The sequence below is a fragment of the Periplaneta americana genome, chromosome 9 (genome assembly GCF_040183065.1).
Source record: "Periplaneta americana isolate PAMFEO1 chromosome 9, P.americana_PAMFEO1_priV1, whole genome shotgun sequence".
Taxonomy (NCBI): Eukaryota; Metazoa; Arthropoda; class Insecta; order Blattodea; family Blattidae; genus Periplaneta; species Periplaneta americana.
The window spans coordinates 140,836,621-140,861,620 of record NC_091125.1 but is presented as its reverse complement, the minus strand read 5'-3'; the positions used below and the strand labels follow the sequence as shown (position 1 = coordinate 140,861,620).

Below are 25,000 nucleotides of genomic sequence, written 5' to 3'. Positions count from 1 at the left end.
CAATGGAAGAGCGCTGGACCAATAACCAAAAGTCTGTGTCACAAACAGTTTTGATAGAAAAGCCGATAAACACCTGCTCTATAAAAAGATATAAGGTAAACAGATCTCTTCAGTCTACCCAGTATTTACACCTTAGCTTCGCCACTGGAATTCAGGCCATTAAATTTCAATCGTCTAGGTCAGGGATGTCAATTGATGCCCACAGGAGCAAGCGCGCGCTTTAGAGCCCAGGAGAGCCTGAGCGCTTTACAGCGGAAAGGAAAGAGACAGACGAAAGAGGTAGTTTATGCCGCTTGGTCGAGCTATATTCAGGGATGGCCACCACTGATTCAAAGGATAAAGGGAAGAGAACTTATTAAAACTGTATCCATGTTAATTTTTAGATTTTCCTGAGAAGTATAAGTGCATTTTAAGGATGTAAGTTTTAATTTTAATGCTCATTTTTCACAAGTTTGATTTTTTTATTCAAAAGAAATATTTTCTCAACTTATCGTATAGAAAAGTGAAATTTTCAGGTATAGGTCTATTTATTTAGTAGCCTTACAGAATGTTTTCGTAAATCTAATATACCGTATATACGTATTACTGAAGATAGTGTATTGAAAATTTTGAAAATATTCGCATGGAAATTTTTTGTAAGGAAATTAATTAACAAAGCAACTACTGTTACATCATAAGCAAAAGATACGTGCCCATGTGTTGTAAAAATGTCAGCTCTATAGCTTCAGCAGATTTGGAGAAAATAATTTAACCATTTCCCTTATTATCCCGAGTTGACTCGGGTTGCTAACATGTGTCAAAATTTATTAACCCGAGTTAACTCGTTTGAGTCCCATTGTCTATTTCATAGTGATTTTTTAAATATGTAAGAAAATTAGTGATGTACAGTGATTCTGCAATATTGAATGACCTCTTTACGAAAATAAAAAAAATATGACACTTTTTTTTACAAAACTGGTAAAATATATAGTAAGGGAAGAGGTTAATATTCTGATGATAGGAAGTTGCTTACAAATATCACCTTAAAAGCATAATGCGATAAGAGTTTTGTTATGTAATATTAGTTACACTTAAAACAGATACAGTACCTAGGTAACTTTGCTTTGTATTGTAATATTGTTTTGATGAGTTTATTGATTACTTTTGTAAGGCTAAAAATACCATCAATATAAATTCCAACTTATCATGTCATACTCAATCTCTTTCTTTGGAATATCACTTTCTTTATGAATGATGTGTTTCATCCACTTAATACAGTATAATATTATGCTACTATGAAATTTATGTAAATATTCCTTCTTAACTCTCTATTATGTTATTAAGATTTAAAACAAAAGTGAAATATTAAGAAATCAGTGAATAATTTCGAGGGAAAAATTGTTCCGGAGCCGGGAAATCGAACCCGGGACCTTTGGTTTAACGTACCAACGAAATTATTCAAATCAACTTTACAGGGAGTTATACCTGAAATCTTGATTTGCATAATACACGTCACTGTTCGTTAACAGAAAACCACAATTTAAGTCACACGGAGTTAGTGTGCACTCGAAGTTGGTTGCTTGACGGTTGTCAGCCCACTTTGAGGTCTGTGGATATAGAGGGAAAAATTGGATCGGTGTTGGTTAGAGTTCTCGAGTAGCTCAGTGGTAGAGCGTTGGTACGTTAAACCAAAGGTCCCGGGTTCGATACCCGGTTCCGGAACAATTTTTCCCTCGAAATTATTCAAATCAACTTTACAGAGAGTTATACCTGAAATCTTGATTTGCATAATACACGTGACTGTTCGTTAACAGAAAACCACAATTTAAGTCACACGGAGTTAGTGTGCACTCGAAGTTGGTTGCTTGACGGTTGTCAGCCCACTTTGAGGTCTGTGGATATAGAGGGGAAAAATTGGATCGGTGTCGGTTAGAGTTCCCGAGTAGCTCAGTGGTAGAGCGTTGGTACGTTAAACCAAAGCTCCCGAGTTCGATACCCGGCTCCGGAACAATTTTTCCCTCGAAATTATTCAAATCAACTTTACAGGGAGTTATACCTGAAATCTTGATTTGCAAGAAATCAGTGTTAGTACTTTTGTTTTACAGACAATATAGATAATATTAAACAGAAAGAATTCGTGTAAAAATAACGACATAAAATTTCACGTTCCGTTTGAAGTTTGTGCACCACTGTTTTCTTAATCCAACAGGCTGTTTATTCATATACACAACCCTTCCTCTTTCCATACTTAGCGTTTGCTGCCCGCGCACGACGTCAAGGTCAGAAAAATGCGCTTGCTTTGACATCACTGGTCTAGGTCTTGGATGAGAATTCGTCGGCTACCTTAAGTTGTGGTTAATCCTATGTATATACTTGTTTCCCAGTCAGATTGGAATTACATAAAGTAAAAGAATCGTTTCTTAAAATTTACGAGTACCTATATTGCAAGCTTGTTTAGAATTCTTGAGTTTCCTTCTGTTGTTTTTTGCTTTGTCAATAAAAGTATGAGTGTGTTACATCGAGTTTGCTAACAGTTCTGTATTTATGGGATAATATGCATCTGTGAGGCTTCCTGACTGGAAGTTTACCCAAGTTTTCAGTTTAAGAACAAGAAAAACAAAGAAGAGCGGATGTGGAAAATTTATTGAATTTAACGAACTGGAAACAAAACACTGTAAAATGAAGTGGGAAGCCACAAACTCAACCTTCTGACGATATTACAGAAATAAGCAACTTGCAAACTAAGAATATTCATAAACTCGATTAAACTCGAAGTTATTCAGCTGTCACCACATAGGCCTAAATATAGTTTAACACACAGGTGGGCTTTGATAGATCTCTTACAAGTAGCTCGTAACTTTAATTGCGTTTAGAAGTTACCAGCATTGTAGATTCCTTTGATGCAAAAGGAGACTTTGATAAACTGTTTTATTACGTAATTACTTGAGCCCGGATGTTTAGGCATTTATAATAGTTAAAACAGGCAGGCGGAAAAGGCAATAAAACGTAAAAAAAGGCTTAATAAACTTTGAAAAAGGCATTATCAATTTTAAAAAAAAGCATAATATATTTTAGCAATAAATTTAAGCTATATCAGCATACTTACTTACTTACAAATGGCTTTTAAGGAACCCGAAGGTTCATTGCCGCCCTCACATAAGCCCGCCAGCGGTCCCTATCCTGTGCAAGATTAATCCAGTCTCTATCATCATACCCCACCTCCCTCAGATCCATTTTAATATTATCCTCCCATCTACGTCTCGGCCTCCCTAAAGGTCTTTTTCCCTCCGGTCTCCCAACTAACACTCTATATGCATTTCTGGATTCGCCCATACGTGCTACATGCCCTGCCCATCTCAAACGTCTGGATTTAATGTTCCTAATTATGTCAGGTGAAGAATACAATGCGTGCAGTTCTGTGTTGTGTAACTTTCTCCATTCTCCTGTAACTTCATCCCGCTTAGCCCCATATCAGCTATATCAGCATAACTCACATTTTTACTTCGTAGTCGACACATGTTGACTTATAATAGTACATTATGCAACGAGCCTATAATGATAGTAATTAATACGCAAGTAAGTTATGTTTGTTTATGAAACGAGCGCAAGCGAGTTTCATAATTTTCATACGAGCGTCTTAATTACCATTAGAGGCAAGTTTCATACGACTTTTTATGCTCGACCATATTTCTAACTTTAAATTATTCAGAAGTATACATTTTATTTGTATCTGACAGAAGATCGGAAGTGACCTTGTTCACAGCTCTTGAATTGTGAGATGTGCGCAGACGCGAAAGTATTGATTTTTTCCGAGGAACAATAATGTCATTGACCTTGATGTAATGCAGAGATTGTATAACCTGGAAATTGATTTAGAATTGGAAAACGAGATGACAAATTGAATTTATTTCAATATTATTTACAATTAACGCTAATTATTATAGTAACAGAACATAACCTTCTGCGACAATATTAGATTTCCAGCCTCCGTGACGTTTCCCTCGTTTTTCGATTGCATATCCGAGAATAATAGAAAACCTGAACTTTAATGACATGCATTGAAGGACTGCTACCAGGTGTATAATTACTACATTTCGGCATGGTCGAGCATAAAATACTTTTTTTCGTGATTAACTGTCTTTTCACAAACCTTATGTAACAAAACTGTTCCATCGGTTGAAAACACATGGGCACCAAATTCACTAATGTAAGCATGAAGTTTACTTTTCAATGGTTTACTGAATTTAGGCATTCTAGCTAACCCATCTTATAATACCTTCAGTCACCCGACAATAACAGACTTTTCCTCACTCAAATTTCTTTCTCCTACACCTGAAGCACAAAATTGTAACATTAAGATTTGAAAATATGAAAGCAAACAATTGGAAATGCTACGTGACAATTCTATGAGAACGAGCTTAATATTTAAAATCATAAACCTGATTGTTACAATCCCGTCGCTCTAATTTCCGGCAGCCAATCGCGTTGCAGGTCGGCTACATTTAAACGTGTGCGTCTTGTGATTCGCTGAGGAAAACGTTATTCATTTCTTAAGGCTCTATAAATACTTAATATAATCGCCCGTCATTTTGGCTCTTTCGTTGGCGTTCGCAGAAAGCACACGAGGACGTTATTTGCCGCTCAATTATTTGCTGAATTACAGTGCGTTTGGTTTATTATCGTAGGAGCTACGACATGATAATGTTTAACGGTGTGGCAAATAGATTCCTCGTATGGTAGCTCGGCAACGAAAGAACAAAAATGGTGAACAATACTACCTACCTACACTTATAGAGCCTTCACTTCCTAAGACGTAAGCAAAGAGGAGAGGTCACGCCGGGAATAACAGCGTCGCGACTATAGTATCGTGAAGACTTGACAATATTATATTTGTAACTGTAGATTATCGATCATTATTCATATTACACCAATAGTATTAAAGCACGATTATTAGCAGATTAAGCACCGAAATAAATTACTTTTATTCACTATTGTTAGTAAAGTTAGTCATTGTTTCAAATATTTAAATTTCATAACTTACACATTACATTACAATTATTATAAAATTGCAAATAAACAAGAAATATTGCTTTAAAATGATAAAAAAAGGTATTTATTAGTAAGAAACACCTTAAAAAGGCAAAATAGGCAAAATAAAAATTGACGCTATCACTTTGATTTACTCCAAATCACATTTATATCTATGCAAATAATGATTTACTTCCATCCAGTAAAAAAAAATCATTTTGCCAAACATCCGGGCTCTAATAATTATTATAACTGTGGAGATTTTAACAGTGTATCCCCTGGATAGAGTTTTTAAATTATGTTAAATTAAATTATGTAGACAAAAGTCTACTTTCCCATTAATTGAGCCTAAATATCATACAAGTGCAACTCTTAAACATGGTGCTAGTTTCGGCCCAAGACTTTATAATAAAATTACAAACCATTTTCCAAATTTGAAATATTTTAAAATTGAAGCTTTTAAAAAAGAAATTTGTGAAATTATCCGTGATATATAATATTAACAAATGTATTTTTTTTACCTTTTATTTCCGTCGACTATATTCATGTTTTTTATTGAATATCACTGGCTTCTGTCGGATTGTCAATTTATATTAAATGTGTATTTTTTTCTCTTTTTCTCTTTCTTCTTTATTCTTGCTCTTGTGTTGTATTTATTGGTTTGAATTAAGTTACTTACTATATTTAGTAAACTATCCTTGTAAATTTTATGTTATATTATTGACTAAGACCACACCGTACACGAGCCTGGCTCTTACGGTAGTGGCTAGAAACATTTTTGTTTTATAAATGTAATTTGTACTCACTAGCTAGCTAGTTAAAATAAAAAAAAAAAATAAGACGCTCGCAGCTGCCGAGATTATATCAGCGTCGCCGGTGTGCCGGAATTTTGTCCTGCCACTTAAATGCCATCGACCTGGGCCGGGATCGAACCCGCAACTCAGCACAGAAGTCCAGCACTATACTTACTACGCCACCCAAGGTGACTCCTGGATAGAGTACAACAAAAAAATTCTAATATCGTTGTTGTTGTTTAGTCAACCGTTCGAATACAGATCTGAACCTCACAAGTAATTCCAAGAAGGCACTACTTATGAGGCAACTAGGCCAGGAGATAATTGGTTAGGGTGGCGAGTTCCTTTCCCTCTCTAATATCATATCAGTTCCAAATGAATACATTTCCAAGAAAAGAATAATCTTCCCCTAAATGTTAACTTTTTTTACTCGATAAGTACTATCCTTACGATTCCGATTTTTATATTATCATTAGAGAAACTGATGTTTTTTCAAATTTCAAATTTATTTACAATTTGCATTTGAATTGAATACATATGAATAGATACCCGAAATAAGCATAATGCTCGTGCTCGGGTACAGTCCAGTAGTCTACATAAATTTTACAGGGTTCAAATAATAATGCTGATGATATAAATAATAGTAACAATAATAATAATAATAATAATAATAATAATAATAATAATAATAATAATAATAATAATAATAATATAATCGTGATAGAAATGATACAAAGATTGTAATACAAAATATTTCATTAATAATAATAATAATAATAATAATAATAATAATAATAATAATAATAATAGTGATAAAAAATATTTACAATAATAAAATAAATACTAAGACGAATAAAATGATGTAGAATGATATTTTATCCCTTTGCTGTTTTTAAATAAAACTGACTACTTTGCTTGCAAATTACACAAAAAGAAAGCACATATCGTCATTTTCTGTCATTAGAGAAAATCACAGGGGATCGGGAGAGTAACGATGCTATATCATCAAGTTTCGGTCTTGGCAGTGCAACCCATTCCAGCGTCGAGGGAGATGCTCGTTGAGGTAATCACGCACATGATGATGGAAGTGAGGTGGTGCACCATCTTGATGAAAAATGAATTTGTCTTCCTCTTCTGCAGTCACAACAGAACGATAAGCTGCGAAATTCAAGACACAAAAAGCTCTCTTGACGTTTTGATAGGTCTGCCATTTATTAAGAATGACATTTAGCAACAATAGCCAGCGTATGCGCATTGACGAACGCTTAGTAAACTAAAAGCAACTATAGGGGAACAACTTAGTAAACTCCGTTGGTCTGCGCATGCGTCAATCTTAAAGAATGATTAGTCAGTTGTCTCAAGTCTTTTAAATTGGATTTTTGTAACATAAATTGGGTCCCTACTTAACGTAAAGGAACGGTTTTGTCGCCGCCTTTTCGCAGAATACGGAAAAGACAAGCGGAACAAATGTGTTGACCAATATGTGTTAAGCACGTTAAAAATAACAAAGAACAATATTTTTCTAGTGCTAATGTAATAGACAGCGAAACTGACATAATAATTTCGTTAGAAGAATGTTTAACTGATAGCAGTGATGCATCAGATGACTTATCATTCAGTAGCGACAATGGTTCAGATTAATGGAGGGAAACTCCGACTCCGCCTCCAGCGCAGCGGTAAGGTTTAGTAACCTCCTATAACGGAGTTTTGCCACTTGTTAACCTATAGCTGTCTATCGAGACTACGGTAACTTCGTTTCTATAATGAACACAATTTCCTAAATACAGACGTGGACAAATTATTAACAAAATTGGCGATTTTTATGATACAGTAATTATGTTTACAAAATTTGATTTTTCAATTTAGACTACAGTTGACGATTTTGCATATTTCATCATTACAATAGACAGAAATATGCAAAAATGTCAACTGTAGTTTAAATTGAAGAGTTGAATTTTGTAAAAATTTATAATAAAAATCTTCAATTTTGTTAATAATTTGTAAATTAGCAAAAATGTCAACTACAGTCTAAATTGACGAGTCAAATTTCGTAAAACTATAAAATAAAAATCTTCAGTTTTGCTAATAATTTGGAAATATCCAAAATGTCAACTGTATTCCAAATTGAAAAATCGAATTTTGTTAAAATATATAATAAAAACCTTCAGTTTTTCTAATAATTTGTAAATATGCAAAAATATCAAATGTAGTCCAAACTGAAGAGTTAAATTTTCTAAAAATATACAATACAAATCTTCAATTTTGCTAATAATTTGGAAATACGCAAAAATGTCAACTGTAGTAATTGAAGAATCATATTTTGTAAAAATATATAATAAGAATCTTCAATTTTGCTAATAATTTGTCCACGTCTGTATACACATTAAAAGCGGAGAAATCATTTTAGGACAATTTATAATTACTGAAAATATTCTGTTGCTACTTTTGAACATCTGTATTTTTGGTATAAATTTTAAATATGTTTGTGGTCAATAATAAAATTCCCATATTACCCACATGGCAGATACCCAGCAATGGATCTGTAGTGAAAGAAAATGTGTACACTTTTCTTCTTTCCGAAGAGTAGAGAATTATGGGACGCTATTAAAAGTGGACGAAATGATTGATAGACGGAAAATAATAATATTTGAAGAGTCCACTGCAAGAATGATGGATGTCACTTTCTTGTCGAAAATGAACCAAGACTGTCAATGCATAGTTTAAGACATACAGAATGTACATAGAGAGTTATATGGCATTAACACTGATAGTCATTGTCCAGTAATGATCGCAAAATCACAGTTAAGCTTTGAGCGCTAAGCATTTCAAACTTTCAACTGCTTCTCCTGCAAAATGTATTCCAAATGACAGCCATCATTCTTGCAGTGGACTCTTAATTTATTTTCAAAAAAAAAAAATTCTCTACAGGCATTCTCGATTGCCAAAATCACAGAATAAGAATATATATGAAGAGTCCACTGCAAGAATGATGGATGTCATTTGGAACACATTTTGCAGGAGACGCAATTGAAAGTTTGAAATGCTTAGCGCTCAAAGTTTAACTGAGATTTTCCTGTCATTACTGGACAATGACTATCAGTGTTAATGCCATATAACTCTCTATGTACATTCTTGATTCATTTTCGACAAGAAAGTGACATCCATCATTCTTGCAGTGGATCTTCATATATATACTCGGATTACAAGATTTTCGGAGTAACCGAAATATTTCCTATGCTGCAATGCATGCTATTCATGAGCGCTGAGAGACGGTGGTGGGAGTACCCTGTTGCTATTTTTAGAACCACAACCAACAGGTTCACTTCATTACAACAGAAAATTACTGATTTTATGAGCGTGACAGATGTGTAAATTATGTACAGAAAACACTAATTGTTGTAAGTACCCTTGAATGTGCTATTTTCATAATTTTTAAAGTAAAAGAAATTGAGTTTTCGTACCATTGTCGTCATATGTTCGTTCAGTCCGGTGATTCTTGTTTTGAGACTTGAAAGCATATTTTAGAGTCCTTTCAGCTGGTTTCTAGCCAGGAGAAAGCTAGTCCAGTGATGGGGCTGCCATCTTACAGCATCTGGACAGGCTGAATTAATGATATAGCATTTCCTCTGTATTCGATGGAACAGACATACAGCTGTGACTCGGTCCCCAGAGCCCCGTTTGTTCCTTAGCAGATTTCACCGCGAGTAGGTGGGGTTGGGATTTGAGTAGGAGAGGTTAAGATGGATTGCATTTTTGAAGAATTGGACATATCACAGAAAATTAATAAATACACAAGAGCTATGGGCATTATAAATAGTGTGATGAAACCACCCGTATACGTCTCTACAACACATTGGCACGACCGATGCTCAGCTTTGGCAGCGAAGCATGGACACTGAGGAAAGCAGATAAAAGCAGAATAACGGCTTGTGAAATGCGATTCATGCGAAGAACAGCGGGCTATACTAAGTGGGATCTGAAAAGAAATTGTGAAATTTTAAAGGAACTAAAAACTCAACCAGCTTTAGATTACATTGTTCAATAACAGTCTAATTGGAAACATCATTTGGAAAGAATAAGTAATAGTAGACGCCCAAAGGCAATTTATGATTATGTACCACATGGCCAAAGATCTGTGGGTCGTGATGGCGTGAAAATTTTATCTGAGACCGTAACAGGCCTTGTGGCCTAACACTTGTCAGGCAGAAGAAGAAGAAGAAGAAAAAGAAGAAGAAGAAAGAAATTGAGTGAATTTATACATTTTTTCTTTTCGCTACTTTGTACTGTTACAATAAATTTGTTTTTTTTTTCTTAAAATAATTTTGTTCGGATTAACCAGATGTTCGGATTAGTGTAGTTCGGATTAACGAGACTCTACTGTATAATTGATTACAGTAAGTACGCGTAACTGAGAGAAATTTATGTGATCACAGAACACGAATTTTGAAAATAATATAAATTATAGGCCTACATATAGCCTATTTTTGACAATCACAAACTAAAGAAAAAGGAGGAACTACAGAGAGATTTATATAGAACTGACACATTTCTTTCTTTAATTATTCCGTTGGAAATTCATTCAATGACCCAATTTTAGCACCAAATTAAGAAGAATGTTCTGGAGTTTCGATTCCTTGTCACTAGATGCGCAGATGTTTATGTTTTATTCCTATTGTTGGCAGCACTGACCCAATTTTAGCACCAAATTAAGCAGAATGTTCTGGAGTTTCGATTCCCCGTCACTAGATGCGCAGATGTTTATGTTTTATTCCTATTGTTGGCAGCTGTTTTCGACATTTTGTGTCAACGTGAAAATGCAGTACACATTAAATCAACGACTCTTCCTTGTGAAGCAATACTGGATTACGAATTCAATTACAGCTACTCAAAGGGCATACCAGAGAGAATTTGGTGTTCGCAATCCTCCCAAAAGAAACACAATACTGGGACTGGTAAACAAATTGGAAACAACTGGATCTCTGGTGAGTGAAAAGGACAAGCATCGTTCATCTAGGCTTCCCACGGTTGTTGTTGACGTAAGAGCACGACTGGAGCAGTCACCCAAAAAATCATTAAGACGTTTGTCGCAGAAGACAGGGTACACCTACTCAATGTGTCAGAGAGCTGCGAAAAGTGCAGACCTAAAGCCAAGTTTCTTTGACGACCGAATAATTTCCAGGAACTGTGGCCACCGAGATCTCCGGATTTGACAACGCCGGACTTCTTTCTATGGGGTTACTTAAAAGACAGGGTTTACGTCACATGTCCCCAGACATTGGACGATCTGAATCACAACATCACACAGGAAATTCAAGCTATTGACAACAGAGTCCTCCAACGAGTGGCCAGTAACATGGAACGACGTGTTGAGTTGTGCCTTATGCAGGATGGAGGACATTTTCAACATTTGCTATAGAGGTAAATAATCTCCCAAAATTCCTCTACATTTTAGGTATAATAAGTTGTCGCTAGCACAATTCCTTTTGAAACAATTAATGAAAGAAATGTGTCAGTTCTATATAAATCACTCTGTATAATATTCGATACAAATGGTTTTTCAGGACGCCACAGACCCTTTAATGGTTGAAGTGACTATTTTAAGAATGATTTATGGATTCCAAATTTTTAAAAAGTGTTTACAGTTAATTTTATTGTTGGTTGGTCCTCTCGCTCCGATCATTAAACCTTACATTTCACAGACGCCTTCCATTGATATGATTCTCAAAAACGCGGAACTGGGTTCATAAGCGTGTTCCTGTACCTACGATAAGAATGGCAGGACAATATCTAATCCATAAAACAGCATTGCCCAACTCTTAAACTCACCGATAGAATCTCTCGGTTCAAATTTAAGCTAAAAACAATGGAATACAAATGAAGACTGGACTTAAAAATAGTTGTAAGTGCGAAAGAGACAAACCGTACAAAACAGGGCTTTCTTGTCTTGTAATATCATACGTTTCACATGTCTATATGAGAAGTTAAGACCTAAATAAAGTTACAATGGGACGTATCATTTTTCTCGGTGGGTTGAGACAGAAACATACTTTTTTAAATCTGATTTTCAACGATATTGGCACAACCTTTCTATGCCCAGTCTTAAAATAACTTTCACTGATAAAAAATGTCAACTCACTTTGGAATGAAGGGTTTAAGCGATGACAGTCCCAACTTGCTTATAGCTAACCTCACTTTCTGATCTTCTTCTAGTACGAAGAGGCCTTCTTTTTCGATGTAGAACTCTGCAACCTGAACGAAAAGAATTCATAACTGTTAATACTAAACCAACAGCCCTCAAATGTTGTATACACTTATTGTGTATGCTTCATTTCAACACATTCCGAACTCCGGGTTACGATATATGTTTGCGTTTTGATATCCCTGGCATACGTTGATGCATAGCGTACCTGCAAAAGAGATCGAAGCGGTACCAGACCGACAATTTCGGAGCCGACGACTGGCAATTTGAGGTCCAACGCGTCCTTACAGACTTCCTCGTAAGCTGCGTGGATGGGTGTGACGTCATGGTCCAGGAGATTGAGGGATACTTGCGCCATGTTGGCTTCCTCCAGCCACCAGCCGATGCCTTGGACAGCGCGAAGCTTTCCGGGCTCAGACGGTCCTCGACCCTGCTCTCTGACGTTGAGGGCAATCCTAACAACACAGAAGGTTAAATTATTTTTATTATATCAGGTCTACTCGATCACAAGTGAAATAAAGCGGTGAAGACGCTGAAGTACTAAGGTGGGTGCCCCTGTTATGGCCACCCCCCTATTGTGAGTCAGTTAACCAAAACATCCGCTAAAGCATCCAGTGAAAGGGCATCCTGGTATGTCACTTGATCGTTTTCCATCCAGTCAGGTTGAGCAATATGGCGTCAGTTGCCTGTTTTGCGGTTTTCATGTGACCTCTTCTTATTTTTCTCTGGTAAGTCTCCTTTGTTTTATGCATTTTTTCAATGACTTCTTTCATGAAAACCATCGTACTCCATTCAGTTTTTAATGTTCTGTTGATTGGTGTTGTAGTTGATGGCGTATCTTTTACGAGTTGTTCATAATCAAACGATTTTCGTGAAAGCTTACCTGCTCCTGATATGGCCATATCAAATGCACCATGGCCATATCAAGTTCATTTCACTTTTATTTTTTCACCTGACAAATTTACATGCCTTATAGCTGGGATTACGAAAAAATTGTGTATTTTAAGAAAAAACAACTTAATTTTTTATGGAAAAACCTGTTTTGACTACACTTTTGATTTATAAAAAAAATTATTAAGTGTCATTTTTATTCATTTTACACCAAAATTATTTAATTTTAACACAACTGCGCTACAAACTGAAAACAATCACGATTTGTAGAACATGGAACAAGGGTGGCCATATCATGTGCACATGTTCCTGATATGGCCACTAGGTATACTTTTGGAATTTGGGACTTTTTGGACAATTAAAGCTATTTTTATGGGGAAAGGAAATTGTTTTAAGAAAGTCCATTAGACTGAGAATGAGTAAGAAAAAAGTGGTTTACATTTTTTTTCAAAATGGCGGCTAGAAAAATTCTCAAACCTTAGCATGGCCATATCAGGGACACCTACCTTATATTCAATTAAATAGAATGAAGGCTGTTGTAATTTATTCATTTTAATGGCCGATTTCTGGAACGTCAGATATCTATTCGATAGAACTATATCTTCGATAAGTGTTTCTGGAACATCGGATAGCAGTGTTCGACTCCTTAAACCTTCCCATAATGTATCTGAAACTAAATGACTAGATAAATCCTTATGTATTCGATAAAAATTCAATATGGGACTGAACAGCAGCTACACGTGCGAGAAAATCTTGATGTTACACATTGATGATATTCAATGGAATGCAGCTTGGAAGACTGTAATTAATACATACTTTAGTTAAGGAGTAAAATCACATTTTTAATATTTGTATTAAACTGTGACATAAATACACAAAGTTAACGATAACTTCAGTAACATTTAAGAATAATATCGGTTAACAATAATTATTATTTCTGTCGGATGCTTTTCCAATTTACTGCTGGCTAAAGCAGGCAGATGCACTATCACCTTTACTTTTTAACTTTGCTTTAGAGTATGCCATTAGGAAAGTTCAAGGTAACAGAGAGGGTTTGGAATTGAACGGGTTATATCAGCTGCTTGTGTATGCGGATGATGTGAATATGTTAGGAGAAAAACCACAAACTGTTAGAGTAAATCCCGAAAAGATAAAGTATTTGATTATGTCTCGTGACCAGAATATTGTACGAAATGGAAATATAAAACTGGGAGATTTATCCTTCGAAGAGGTGGAAAAATTCAAATATCTTGGAGCAACAGTAACAAATATAAATGGCACTCGGGAGGAAATTAAACGCAGAATAAATATTGGATATGGGTATTATTATTTGGTTGAGAAGCTTTTGTAATCTAGTCTGCTGTCAAAAAATCAGATTATCAGATAATAATAATAACAGTAATAATAATAATAATAATAATAATAATAATAAAATAAATTTCCATTCTAGAGGAAAGTTTCCTAAAATACTAAAGAATGTGTGTATCGAATATCATGTATGTAGCATTAATTGTTCCGAAGAGATGTAACTTTATGTGTGAAATAAAGCATGGTACGGGGAATTGCAATCAAAGTTAGTATGATTTAAAAACACAGTGCACCAGAGCTTTAAAAATGGCTTCATAAGAACTCACGAGGTCATAAATGCGCATTAAATTGTGTGTAATATATTTGTTTTTCACATTTCATATAGTATTTACTTTAAAAGTTTTGTTTAAATTACTGGCTTTCGCCATATTTAAGCTTCCTCACCCTTTAAAAAGAATCAGTAATTTAAACCCATGAAAGGGACATGTGAATTAGATGTAATTTTGATTTATTTGTAATATAAGTCTTTTTAATTCATATTAATTGGCAGTTTAAAGTTTTAAGGACAGAAAACCACATTTCCACCTGAACGGTGGAGTTAACGCACGTAATTACAGAATTTATTCTGAAAAACATCCCTAGGTTTAATTCAACAGGATCTTCATGATTTTAAAGTCAATGTATTGCATGACTTTACTTTACGATTTACGATTGACCCATATTCCTTTGTAGAAAGTAATAATGGAGTAATAGTAGCTGTTACAGTAACCAGGAACCGCTACTCGAGCATGATGTACAACTTCATGATCCTCAGACTGAGCTTGAAGCATAATCGTGATGCAAGATGGCGAACCCCTCCCACACATACACCCAGGCAAAATGATCAATTAGATAGAACTTCGGCGCTCATCAGCAAGCACTTTCCAACAGTCTGGCCTCCACGATTTCCAGATTTCAATCCGGAAGACTTTTGGTTGTAAGATTTCTCAGAGAACTAGATTCCGCAGGAGACACAAAAATCCTACAACAATTAAATAATGTAAGAAACATTCTCTTCAAAATACTGTGCATGATATCACAGAGAATTGTGGGTTTTCAACAAGAGAAAGGTGGACATATTCACAAAGATTTACAAATTGTCCTTTAAAAATCACCCTTACTGTACACCCAACACTGTATAAAACTATGAGTTCACATGTTGAAGAAAATGTCTCGCCTTTCGTTAAAAATATCCTACATCTATTCTTCTCCATATAAGTAGAGGGAACTCACTTTAACAATGTAACTGTAGGTACTGGTCTCACTATGTTACGAAAGCTTTTATTTTCTGTTGCCAAGGACTTGTACAATGGAAAAGAGAGAGACAGAGGCCGTTTTTATCATCTGTTAAGATTACATAATTCAGAACAGCGACTTCGTGATTAAAATGTTATAAAAAAAGCCTCCGGCCAAGAATGAGTCTATACATATTTTACAATAGCATTGCGTCCCCGTAGATTACACAAAGAATATTCAGTCAACGACGTCCTTGCCTGTACTTATAGATTTGAGCTTACATTAGATTAGACTTGACATTTTACTTTGAAAAAGACCTCGAAATACTAATTCTGAAGTCTCAGGAAAGTACTGCATAAGAAATGAATGTATCTACAGCATGGACAGTAATTAACATGGGCGAGGATTGTCAGAAAAAAGTTAACAGAGATCATATTTCACTCACTGTAAAATAACGCGGGATCCAGGGGACCACAGCTTTACTTTGTTCATCACAAATACGATTCCAATGTTGGCAGGGCCTTTAAGTAGGATTTGCGGTCGTTGCAAGCTAGCGTTCTGACAACAGAGCTATTCTGAAGGGCGATAATGTTCTTAGTATTCTAAAGGAGACGAAACAACATACAGTGAAACCCCGATAATACATGCCCGTTTGTTACGCTATCCCGCATTACACGCTCTTTTCGTCCTTTCCCTTGACATCCCTATATAAAATCATGTAAAATCCACCGCATAATACGTTCATCGTCCCGTTTAATACACTCTTTCATCTGATGAAAAAATAAATAAATATCGTACTTTAAAGGATATTGAGAAAATTTTCCTGGACTTCTACATTTACCGCTAGCGCTCGCATATTCAAGGATTTATAGGAGTATTTGTTTGGTGAATACAATGGAAATGAATGCGACCCTTGAGTCCTACGAGACTATGTATTCAGAATCTGTCTTGCTGGTAGTTTTAAATCGCATTGTCAGTGAAGATTTGACGAAGAGGATCACAGCGGTGTCTGTGATTCGTAGATTCGTTAATGTTTCTAATAGTCAAATTACTGATGTCATTTCCGATTTAAATCGTGTGGAAAAAGCAACTATTCATAGTACTGGAACAATTGTAAGACAGAAAGTGTTTTTGACTTTTTTTAATAAAGGAGCACTTTAATTGAGGCATTGACATGGGAAAGGTCGTAACTGCCAAAAATTCGAATTTTTAGGTTTTTCATTGAGAAGGTAGTAAATGGCCATGCCAATGGCACAGAGAAGGTAGTATGTCCGTACGTAATGAAACGAAACTGGAAACGTAGTCACTAGATGTTGTAAGTTGTATGTGCACAGCTGTTGGCGCGGAGAAGGTAGTAACTCCTTTTACAACATCAGAGTGTGTCTAGACAAATATGGGCTGATAACTGTGCAGGGCAGAATAAGAATCAGATGATTCTAATGGTCCTGATTTACATTATTGCCAAGAAATATTTTGATTCAGTGGACTTGAAATTCCTGGCTTCAGAACATTCCTACACGCCATGTGATGGGAATTTGGCATCATAGAGAAAAGAAAAAAAAAAGATGCAAGACCATGGTTCCAGAAGAGGTAAGGCCTAATAATGTAATAATGATGAAGGATGAGGATTTTTTCGGCGTTTCTGCAGAATGTGAAAAGTTTTTGAATACAACTCCTATTAAAATCAGGACCCTCAACTGGATTAGACTCTCAAGAGCTGATTTTCCTCTAATAAAAACAAGACAGTCATTTAATGACCTTGAAATGTGGACAGAGCACAGGATTTTTAAGAAAGGACAGCCATTAACGTCAATCACTAACTTGCAGTTCTTGCAACGCCTTGAAAGAATACCAGCCGTCCCTGATGCCAAAAAGAGAGACTTGTTATCTATGTTAGACTTCCTCGATGAAAGTATCATGCATTTTACCGAAAAATTTGTGCATAATGTATAAATAACGTTAATTCTCAGTTTGGCTAAAGAGTGATTTCAATGTTGTATTTTCATAAAATAGGATTTCACAGATAAATCTGTGCCAGACATTTCAAATTTCGTATGTAACACAAACATATGTGTATGCCTTTCATTTAAAGCAGTTTCTGTAATAATGTAAGTGAGAAAGTGTTCGTAAATTTTTTTTTGCTTCCCCTGAAAAATTTTGTTTTTGGCAGTTACTACCTTTCCCATGTCAGCGCCTCAATTGATAAGACATTGTATTTGTTCTGACATTTTCTGAAAGGAAAGAAAATAAAATAACCTTTTATCTTGCATAATTGCAGTATTTAATCCTTAAATTTCTTAACAAATGTTTATACTGATTCATACCTTTGTGTTAAAATTTAAAAAATCCAAAAATGACCCACTCTCGCTAATACGCGGTCCCATTTAATACGCTGTCTTTATGAGGTCCCTTGAAGAACGTCTTACCGAGGTTTCACTGTACAAGATTGAAGGAGAGACACACTTGAGCCATATTATAATATTTTTTTCCTAAAACAACCGTTGTCCACAGTTACCTGCATTTACACGTGTATTTCTATGAGGCAATTTAAGTTATAAATGTACTTCACTTTCGAATAAGTTCAAGGGAAAAATTGTCCCGAGGCCGGGTATCGAACCCGGAACCTTTGCTTAAACGTACCAACGCTCTACCAACTGAGCTACCCGGGAACTCTACCAGACAGCGATCCAATTTTTTCTCTATATCCACAGACCTCAAAGTGGCTGACAACCGTCAAGCAACCAACATTGAGTACACACTAACTCTGTGTGACTTAAATTGTGGTTTTCTGTTAACGAACAGTGACGTGTATTATGCAAATCAAGCTTTCAGGTATAACTCCCTGTAAAGCTGATTTGAATAATTTCAAGGGAAAAATTGTTCCGGGGCCGGGTATCGAACTCGGGACCTTTGCTTAAACGTACCAACGCTCTACCAACTGAGCTACCCGGCAACTACTAGGCACCGATCCAATTTTCCCTCTATATCCACAGACCTCAAAGAGGGCTGACAACCGTCCAGTAACCAGCATTGAGTGCACATTAACTCTGTGTGACTTAAATTGTGGTTTTCTGTTAAAGAAAACAGTGACGTGTATTATGCAAATCAAGCTGTCAGGTATAATTCCCTGTAAAGTTGATTTGAATAATTTCAAGGGAAAAATTGTATCGAGCCCGGGACCTTTGCTTAAACGTACCAAAGCTCTAACAACTGAGCTATCCGGGAACTCTACCAGACACTGGGTTCGATACCCGGTCCCGGAACAATTTTTCCCTTGAAATTATTCAAATCAACTTTACAGGGAGTTAGAACTGAAAGCTTGATTTGCTTACTTCAGTTTTGTCAAGTTTCTACAGCACCTTAAGCAATGGCATGATGAAATTCACACTTGAAGTGTTAACAACATCCATGCCAGATAGAGATGGGATAAACTGTTCTTTTTAAGTAACAGTTTCGACTGTAACTGTTTCACGAACGAAGCTGTTCCAAAACAACAGTTTCAAAGAAACAGTTTCATAAGAATGTTTACATCAGTGCCAACAGTGCCAAGTGTTCCAACTGTTTCAACCTCTCATCTGCTTCGGGAACATGTTTCAAGGCCCTTGAATCGTCTTCAAATCAGCTGTTCAGTGTATTATGGCAACGAAAGTCATTTTTCGTAGGTTACTGTTAAGGGTACAGTAAATAACTACAATTTAAAATGAATCGATTTTAGTAAAAATAATGCATATAACCCTAGGAGAGTTTAATAACGATGACATTAGCCGATGATATTTTTCGCGGTCTATTAATAATTAACACCATGTCAGGTCACCATGAACATATTGCCCATCGTCCACACCTGTGGAGTAACGATTAGCGCGTCTAGCTGTGAAACCAGGTGGCCCGGGTTCGATTCCCGGTCGGGACAAGTTACATGGTTGAGGTTTTTCCGGGGTTTTCACTCAACCCAATATGAGCAAATGCTGGGTAACTTTCGGTGCTGGACCCTAGACTCATTTCACCGGCATTATCACCTTCATCTCATTCAGATGCTAAATAACCTAAGCTGTTGATAAAGCGTCGTAAAATAATCTACTAAAATAACAAAAAAAAATATTCCCCATCAATGGATAGTTAATAATTAGTATCTGATTTATTAGGGAATTTGATTCGAACAATTAAATTGCGCGATCCTGCTTAGGCTACTGTTGCACGAAGGCCGTGTGGAACATCGATAATATTATATTTACTTTCGATTGGAGGTCGATGATAGCGCTACACGTGGTCTTTGCACATAGCAAAGAGGAGGAAAACTGTTTATAAATTGAACTGTTTATCTCTTGGAACCATGTGGAACAATGACGTGATCACTGGAGCAAAGTAACACTCTTTGGAACAGTTGGAACATGTTATATCAGAAACTGTATCGTATCGAAACAGTTTCAATTGTTAAACAGTTTAAAAAAAAAACCTGTTCCAACTTTTTTGCCCATCTCTAATGCCAGATATATTTTGTTTCTCTTAAGGGAAAGAAGGCAGAGGACGGATACTGGAAAGTTTTCTTTTCTCAATCGTACTATCAGGGACATTACCTGCAGACTTACTAAAGGCTTTACCAACAACCAAAAATGTATTTAAAAATAGGCTTAAGGACTTTACTAATAGACGGTAATTATACACAGTGTTTAAAGGGTGTAAATGATATTTTGTTATTGAAGTGTTGTATCAGTGAAGAATTATGTTGTGTCAGTGAAGTGTGTTGTGTCAGTGAAGAATTATGTTGTGTCAGTGAAGTGTGTTGAGTAAGTGAAACGTGTTTCTGTCAGTGAAGCTTTATAGTTTATAGTGGCAGTGCAAAGTATTTGAACAGTGAAATGGTTTTGAAGTGTTAGTGAAATCAGGATAGGATCAGTGAAATGTGTCGTAGTTCCAGTGCAGTGAGTGAGTTGACAGCGAAATGGGTGTAATTTTGAAAGGTACTTGTGCAGATATGAACATATCATACTCGTGAGTTTTAGTTCGAACTTAGGTTTAAGATACAAATTAGATTTATTTCAAATGTTATTTTAAGTGATCGTTTCATTTAATTTAGGATATTCCCTGTTGTTATTATTATTATTATTATTATTATTATTATTATTATTATTATTATTATTATTATTATTATTATTATTATTGCTAGCATTAATTATTAGTATTATTATTAATTGTATTTTTAATTTTAAGTCTATTATTGTCATTATAGAGTGTAATTACTTACCACTGCCACTGGGTATATACCCATTGCAGTGTGAATAAATACACATACATACAAAATTTTTTGTACTATTTTTTTTAACTTCAATTGTTTCACGTTGTAGGCCCTAAAATGAATGTTAGAGAAACCGAAATATTCGAACGAAAACCTAACGCACTTTGTCCGGCCAAAAATACTGCAGAATCAGTCGGTGAGCGAACTACTATGCCATTCTATAAGCAGTTCTTAGCAGCTTTTAGAATACAGGGAGTTCAAACGTAGACACGTGAGTGAAAATCGTGTTTTATCTAAGACACAATAAATACTTAGAAAGTTTAAGCTCTGTACCTGTGCGCTTGCTCCTTTGTGGCGATGAGGTTGATGTTGTAGGCTATCAGAAATTTCCTCACGCCCACCATGGTGGCACCCCATTCGGGCACGAACTTGGCGGGCCCGAAGTCTGGCGCCCATTTCTCATCGTTTATCTGGGAGAAGAAAGAGTATTACATTTTTACAACGTACAGAGCGGAGCGAACAAAAATGAGTTGAATTGTGGAGGTTGCGAACAAAACCTGTAATTTCCAAAATAGTAGAGTAAGGGAGGGGATTGTCGGATAGGTCTGGTAATGTCGGATAATCTCGGATAACATATTTCTTTTCCATCGAATGGTGCAATCTGATGTGAAAATAATGCATTACGTTCTCTACAAGTAGACGAACATCTGCATGAATAGCTATTACTGTTGAGTGCTTCGCTGTGTGTGAATAGCGTGTTTTCAACGCAAAAAAAAAAAAAAAAAAAAAAAAAAAAAAACTTTTTGAAGGTAAGTAATGTGATTTATTCGTTACAAGTTATTCTTATATTTACACAACATGGTATGCACTGTTTGATATACCATAGATGAGGCTTCTTAATTCTCTAATTGTAGAAATTTTATCGACAACAAGTTTCATGCAGCTGGCTTGTTTTACTGTTTGTGAAGAGTTGGCCAATGTCGGATACTAGCTGAGGACAATGTCGGTTACTAGCCGAGGGCAATGTCGGATACTAGCCGAGGGCATTGTCGGCTGTCTTTCAATTCTGCTCGCTACATAAAAGCTGCTTTAAACCCATTTATATGTTTTCTATAACAAACCACTACATTTTTACTCATGGGTATTTTTAATTAATGTAAGTAATTTTCTAATTAATCGAATATTATGAAGTAACGAATTGTTTCTTCTTCTGATATTTTTAGATGCCTAAAGTAAAAGAAAAAAGAGATTCAGTCTAAAAAAATGGAAGTCTGAAGATATGGTAAATGCCATTGTAGCAGTACGGGAGAAAATAATGGGCTATCATGCTGCTTCCAAAAGATTCAATGTACCTCGATCAACATTATTTGATTATGTACGGTCCAACTCTGAGCCCACCAAAGCCGTTAAATCGAAACTTGGACGAAAACCAATACTCCCAGCTTCACTTGAAGAGAAGCTAGTTGATTATGTGTTAATGATGGAGAGAAAATATTTTGGATGAACCAGAAATGATGTTAAAAGGCTTGCATATCAGTTGGCTAAACAGAACACTATTGTAATAGTTTCTGATATGCAATATATTATTTTAAATGCATTATCATACCTCCTACATAATAATGTCTAATGTATCCGACATTAGCTTCCCATTCTGTCAGTGATGATATTATTTCTGTTTTGTCTTTGCAAGTTATACAGCAAATACATATTATGTAAATTACCTAATACTTATGTACAATCTGCAGGAACCCCAAAAGGTTATTATAATACTAAGTAATTCAAGTTCTAACTTTTTTCAATTACCTTTATTTTGAAACATCAAAATGGTATCCGACAATACCCTCCCTTACTCTATTATTTTTATCAGGAAATAGAAAAAACTGAATCGAGCCTTCACTTTACCACAAAATGAACGACAATTTTATGTGTCGTGCATTTTACGTCCGTTGCTGTAATGGTGTCAATAATCATGATTTTAGTCATTTTCTATGCATTTCATAGACAAAAATATTTTGGAAATGTCCGGTTTTGTTTGGACATATGAAGGAAATATTCACTTTTGATCGAAAAAAAAAGTTATTTGACATTTATAACAGTAAAACATACACATCTCCCTAGATATCCTTCACTTTTATTCTACTGTATCATGGAAAAATGAAGATTTAGATTTTAGATTCTTAGATTTATTTAATAAGACATAAAAAATCGCTACATGAAAGTACCCCGAAAGAACAAAGCTCGTGTTCGGGGAGAGTTCCGTTTTGATAGAAAGACTTGAAAATGGCATACAATTTTACATTGATCACCAAACATACCTATTTTTTCTGAATTAAAATTTAAGATTCTGATTACACAGATTATACATACCGGTAATTCACAAAAACATAAATCGCTTACTTACTTACTTACTTACTTACTGGCTTTTAAGGAACCCGAACGTTCATTGCCGCCCTCACATAAGCCCGCCATTGGTCCCTATCCTGAGCAAGATTAATCCAGTCTCTATCATCATATCCCACCTCTCTCAAATCCATTTTAATATTATCTTCCCATCTACGTCTCGGTCTCCCTAAAGGTCTTTTTTCCCTTCGGCCTCCCAACTAACACTCTGTATGCATTTCTGGATTCGCCCATACGTGCTACGTGCCCTGCGCATCTCAAACGTCTGGATTTAATGTTCCTAATTATGTCAGGTGGAGAATACAATGCGTGCAGTTCTGTGTTGTATAACTTCCTCCATTCTCCTGTAACTTCATCCCTCTCAGCCCCAAATATTTTCCTAAGCACCTTATTCTCAAACACCCTTAACCTATGTTCCTCTCTCAAAGTGAGAGTCCAAGTTTAACAACCATAAAGAACAACCGGTAATATAACTGTTTTATAAATTCTAACTTTCAGATTTATATAAATCTCTACTGTTTATAAAATAAAATTTAAAATTCTTGCACTAAGATCACATTCTTAAGAAGAGTAGATAGAAACATACATAAATATACACACTTTGTAGACAAAATACTTAAGAAAAAAGGTTACATAAAGATGATAATAATAAAGTTAGTAATAAATTTATTGTAACACTTTTACAATAATTAATTAGCAATAAAATATTATCACTCTTACATATAGAAGTGGAAATGAAGAATGTTCAATGGATTGGTAATGGCAAGACGTACAGAATGTTGAAAATGTCCGTTTTTTTATACAAAAAGGCAGTGAAAACGTTGACATTATATGATATGGAATTGAAGGATTCAGAACCATAGTGGGGCAAGCAGCATTTATTAAAAACGGAGAAAGCAAGGGCTAATGTTAAGTAAATACCTTAGTTTAATGAAGATTGACATATTTATTTTTAATATGCATTTTTTAAATTAAGTTCACTGTGCAGTGATGAAGCGTTTCCCACATAACTAAAAAAAACTATCCAACATTCTGTAATTAAATTTTTTGTGTGTATTTATGCATGTCATATATACAATATGATACAAGATCACTTCTCTACCTTCGATAGATTATCTGATAAAAAATAAATTCATTTTAAAAAATGGTCAATCGGAATATGTATGATAAGACTTTCTTGTGTTAAATTTTAACGTACCTTGTTAACATGTTTCGACCTATTTTGGGTCATCTCAACACACAAACAACACAAACAAACAAATACAACAACACAGGCGTATACTAACTCAAAGGTAACACCTGCAACAACTTCTACATAGGACAGACAGGCAGATCATTTCAAACACGTTACAAAGAACACATCACAGCCATAATAAAAATACAAAACGCCTCCACATATGCAGAACACATCACAAATGCCAACCACACCTACAGAGACATCAACACAGACATGGAAATACTGCACATCCAACCAAAAAGCCAGACACTCAACACACTAGAACAATATGAAATATACAGACACACGAAAACACACCCCAACGATATTCTCAACACACAAGTCAACTTCAAAACACATACACTCTTTGACTCTACACTAAGAACGCACCCTCACAGGAAACAAGAGGCGCCAAGATCAACAACGACCAGTTCTGAAGATGACCCAAAATAGTTCGAAACATGTTAACAAGGTACGTTAAAATGTAACACAAGAAAGTCTTATCATACATATTCCGAAGTGATACAGTGTTAAAAGTTGTGTAATCAAGATGTATAAGTATTTTCTTCTAACACAAAACAAAAAAAAAATATTTATTAAGGAACGTAGTTGAAAGAGCATGATATTATAAATATGAGCACATGAAAAAGTTAACAAGTTTTTGAGTTATGAGGGAA

At 35.3% G+C, this 25,000-nt stretch overlaps 1 protein-coding gene across 1 annotated transcript in view; it reads right to left on the bottom strand.

Annotated features, from left to right (window-relative positions):
* Positions 1-25,000, bottom strand: part of LOC138706555 (formimidoyltransferase-cyclodeaminase-like) — a 116,567-nt gene that overhangs the window by 43,937 nt on the left and 47,630 nt on the right. Inside the window, exons 4-6 of the mRNA XM_069836023.1 lie at positions 21,041-21,177; positions 12,209-12,455; positions 11,938-12,050 (exon numbers count right to left, since the gene is read on the bottom strand). Of these exons, the coding sequence (XP_069692124.1) occupies positions 11,938-12,050; positions 12,209-12,455; positions 21,041-21,177 (497 nt within the window). The remainder of the gene's footprint in view (positions 1-11,937; positions 12,051-12,208; positions 12,456-21,040; positions 21,178-25,000) is intronic.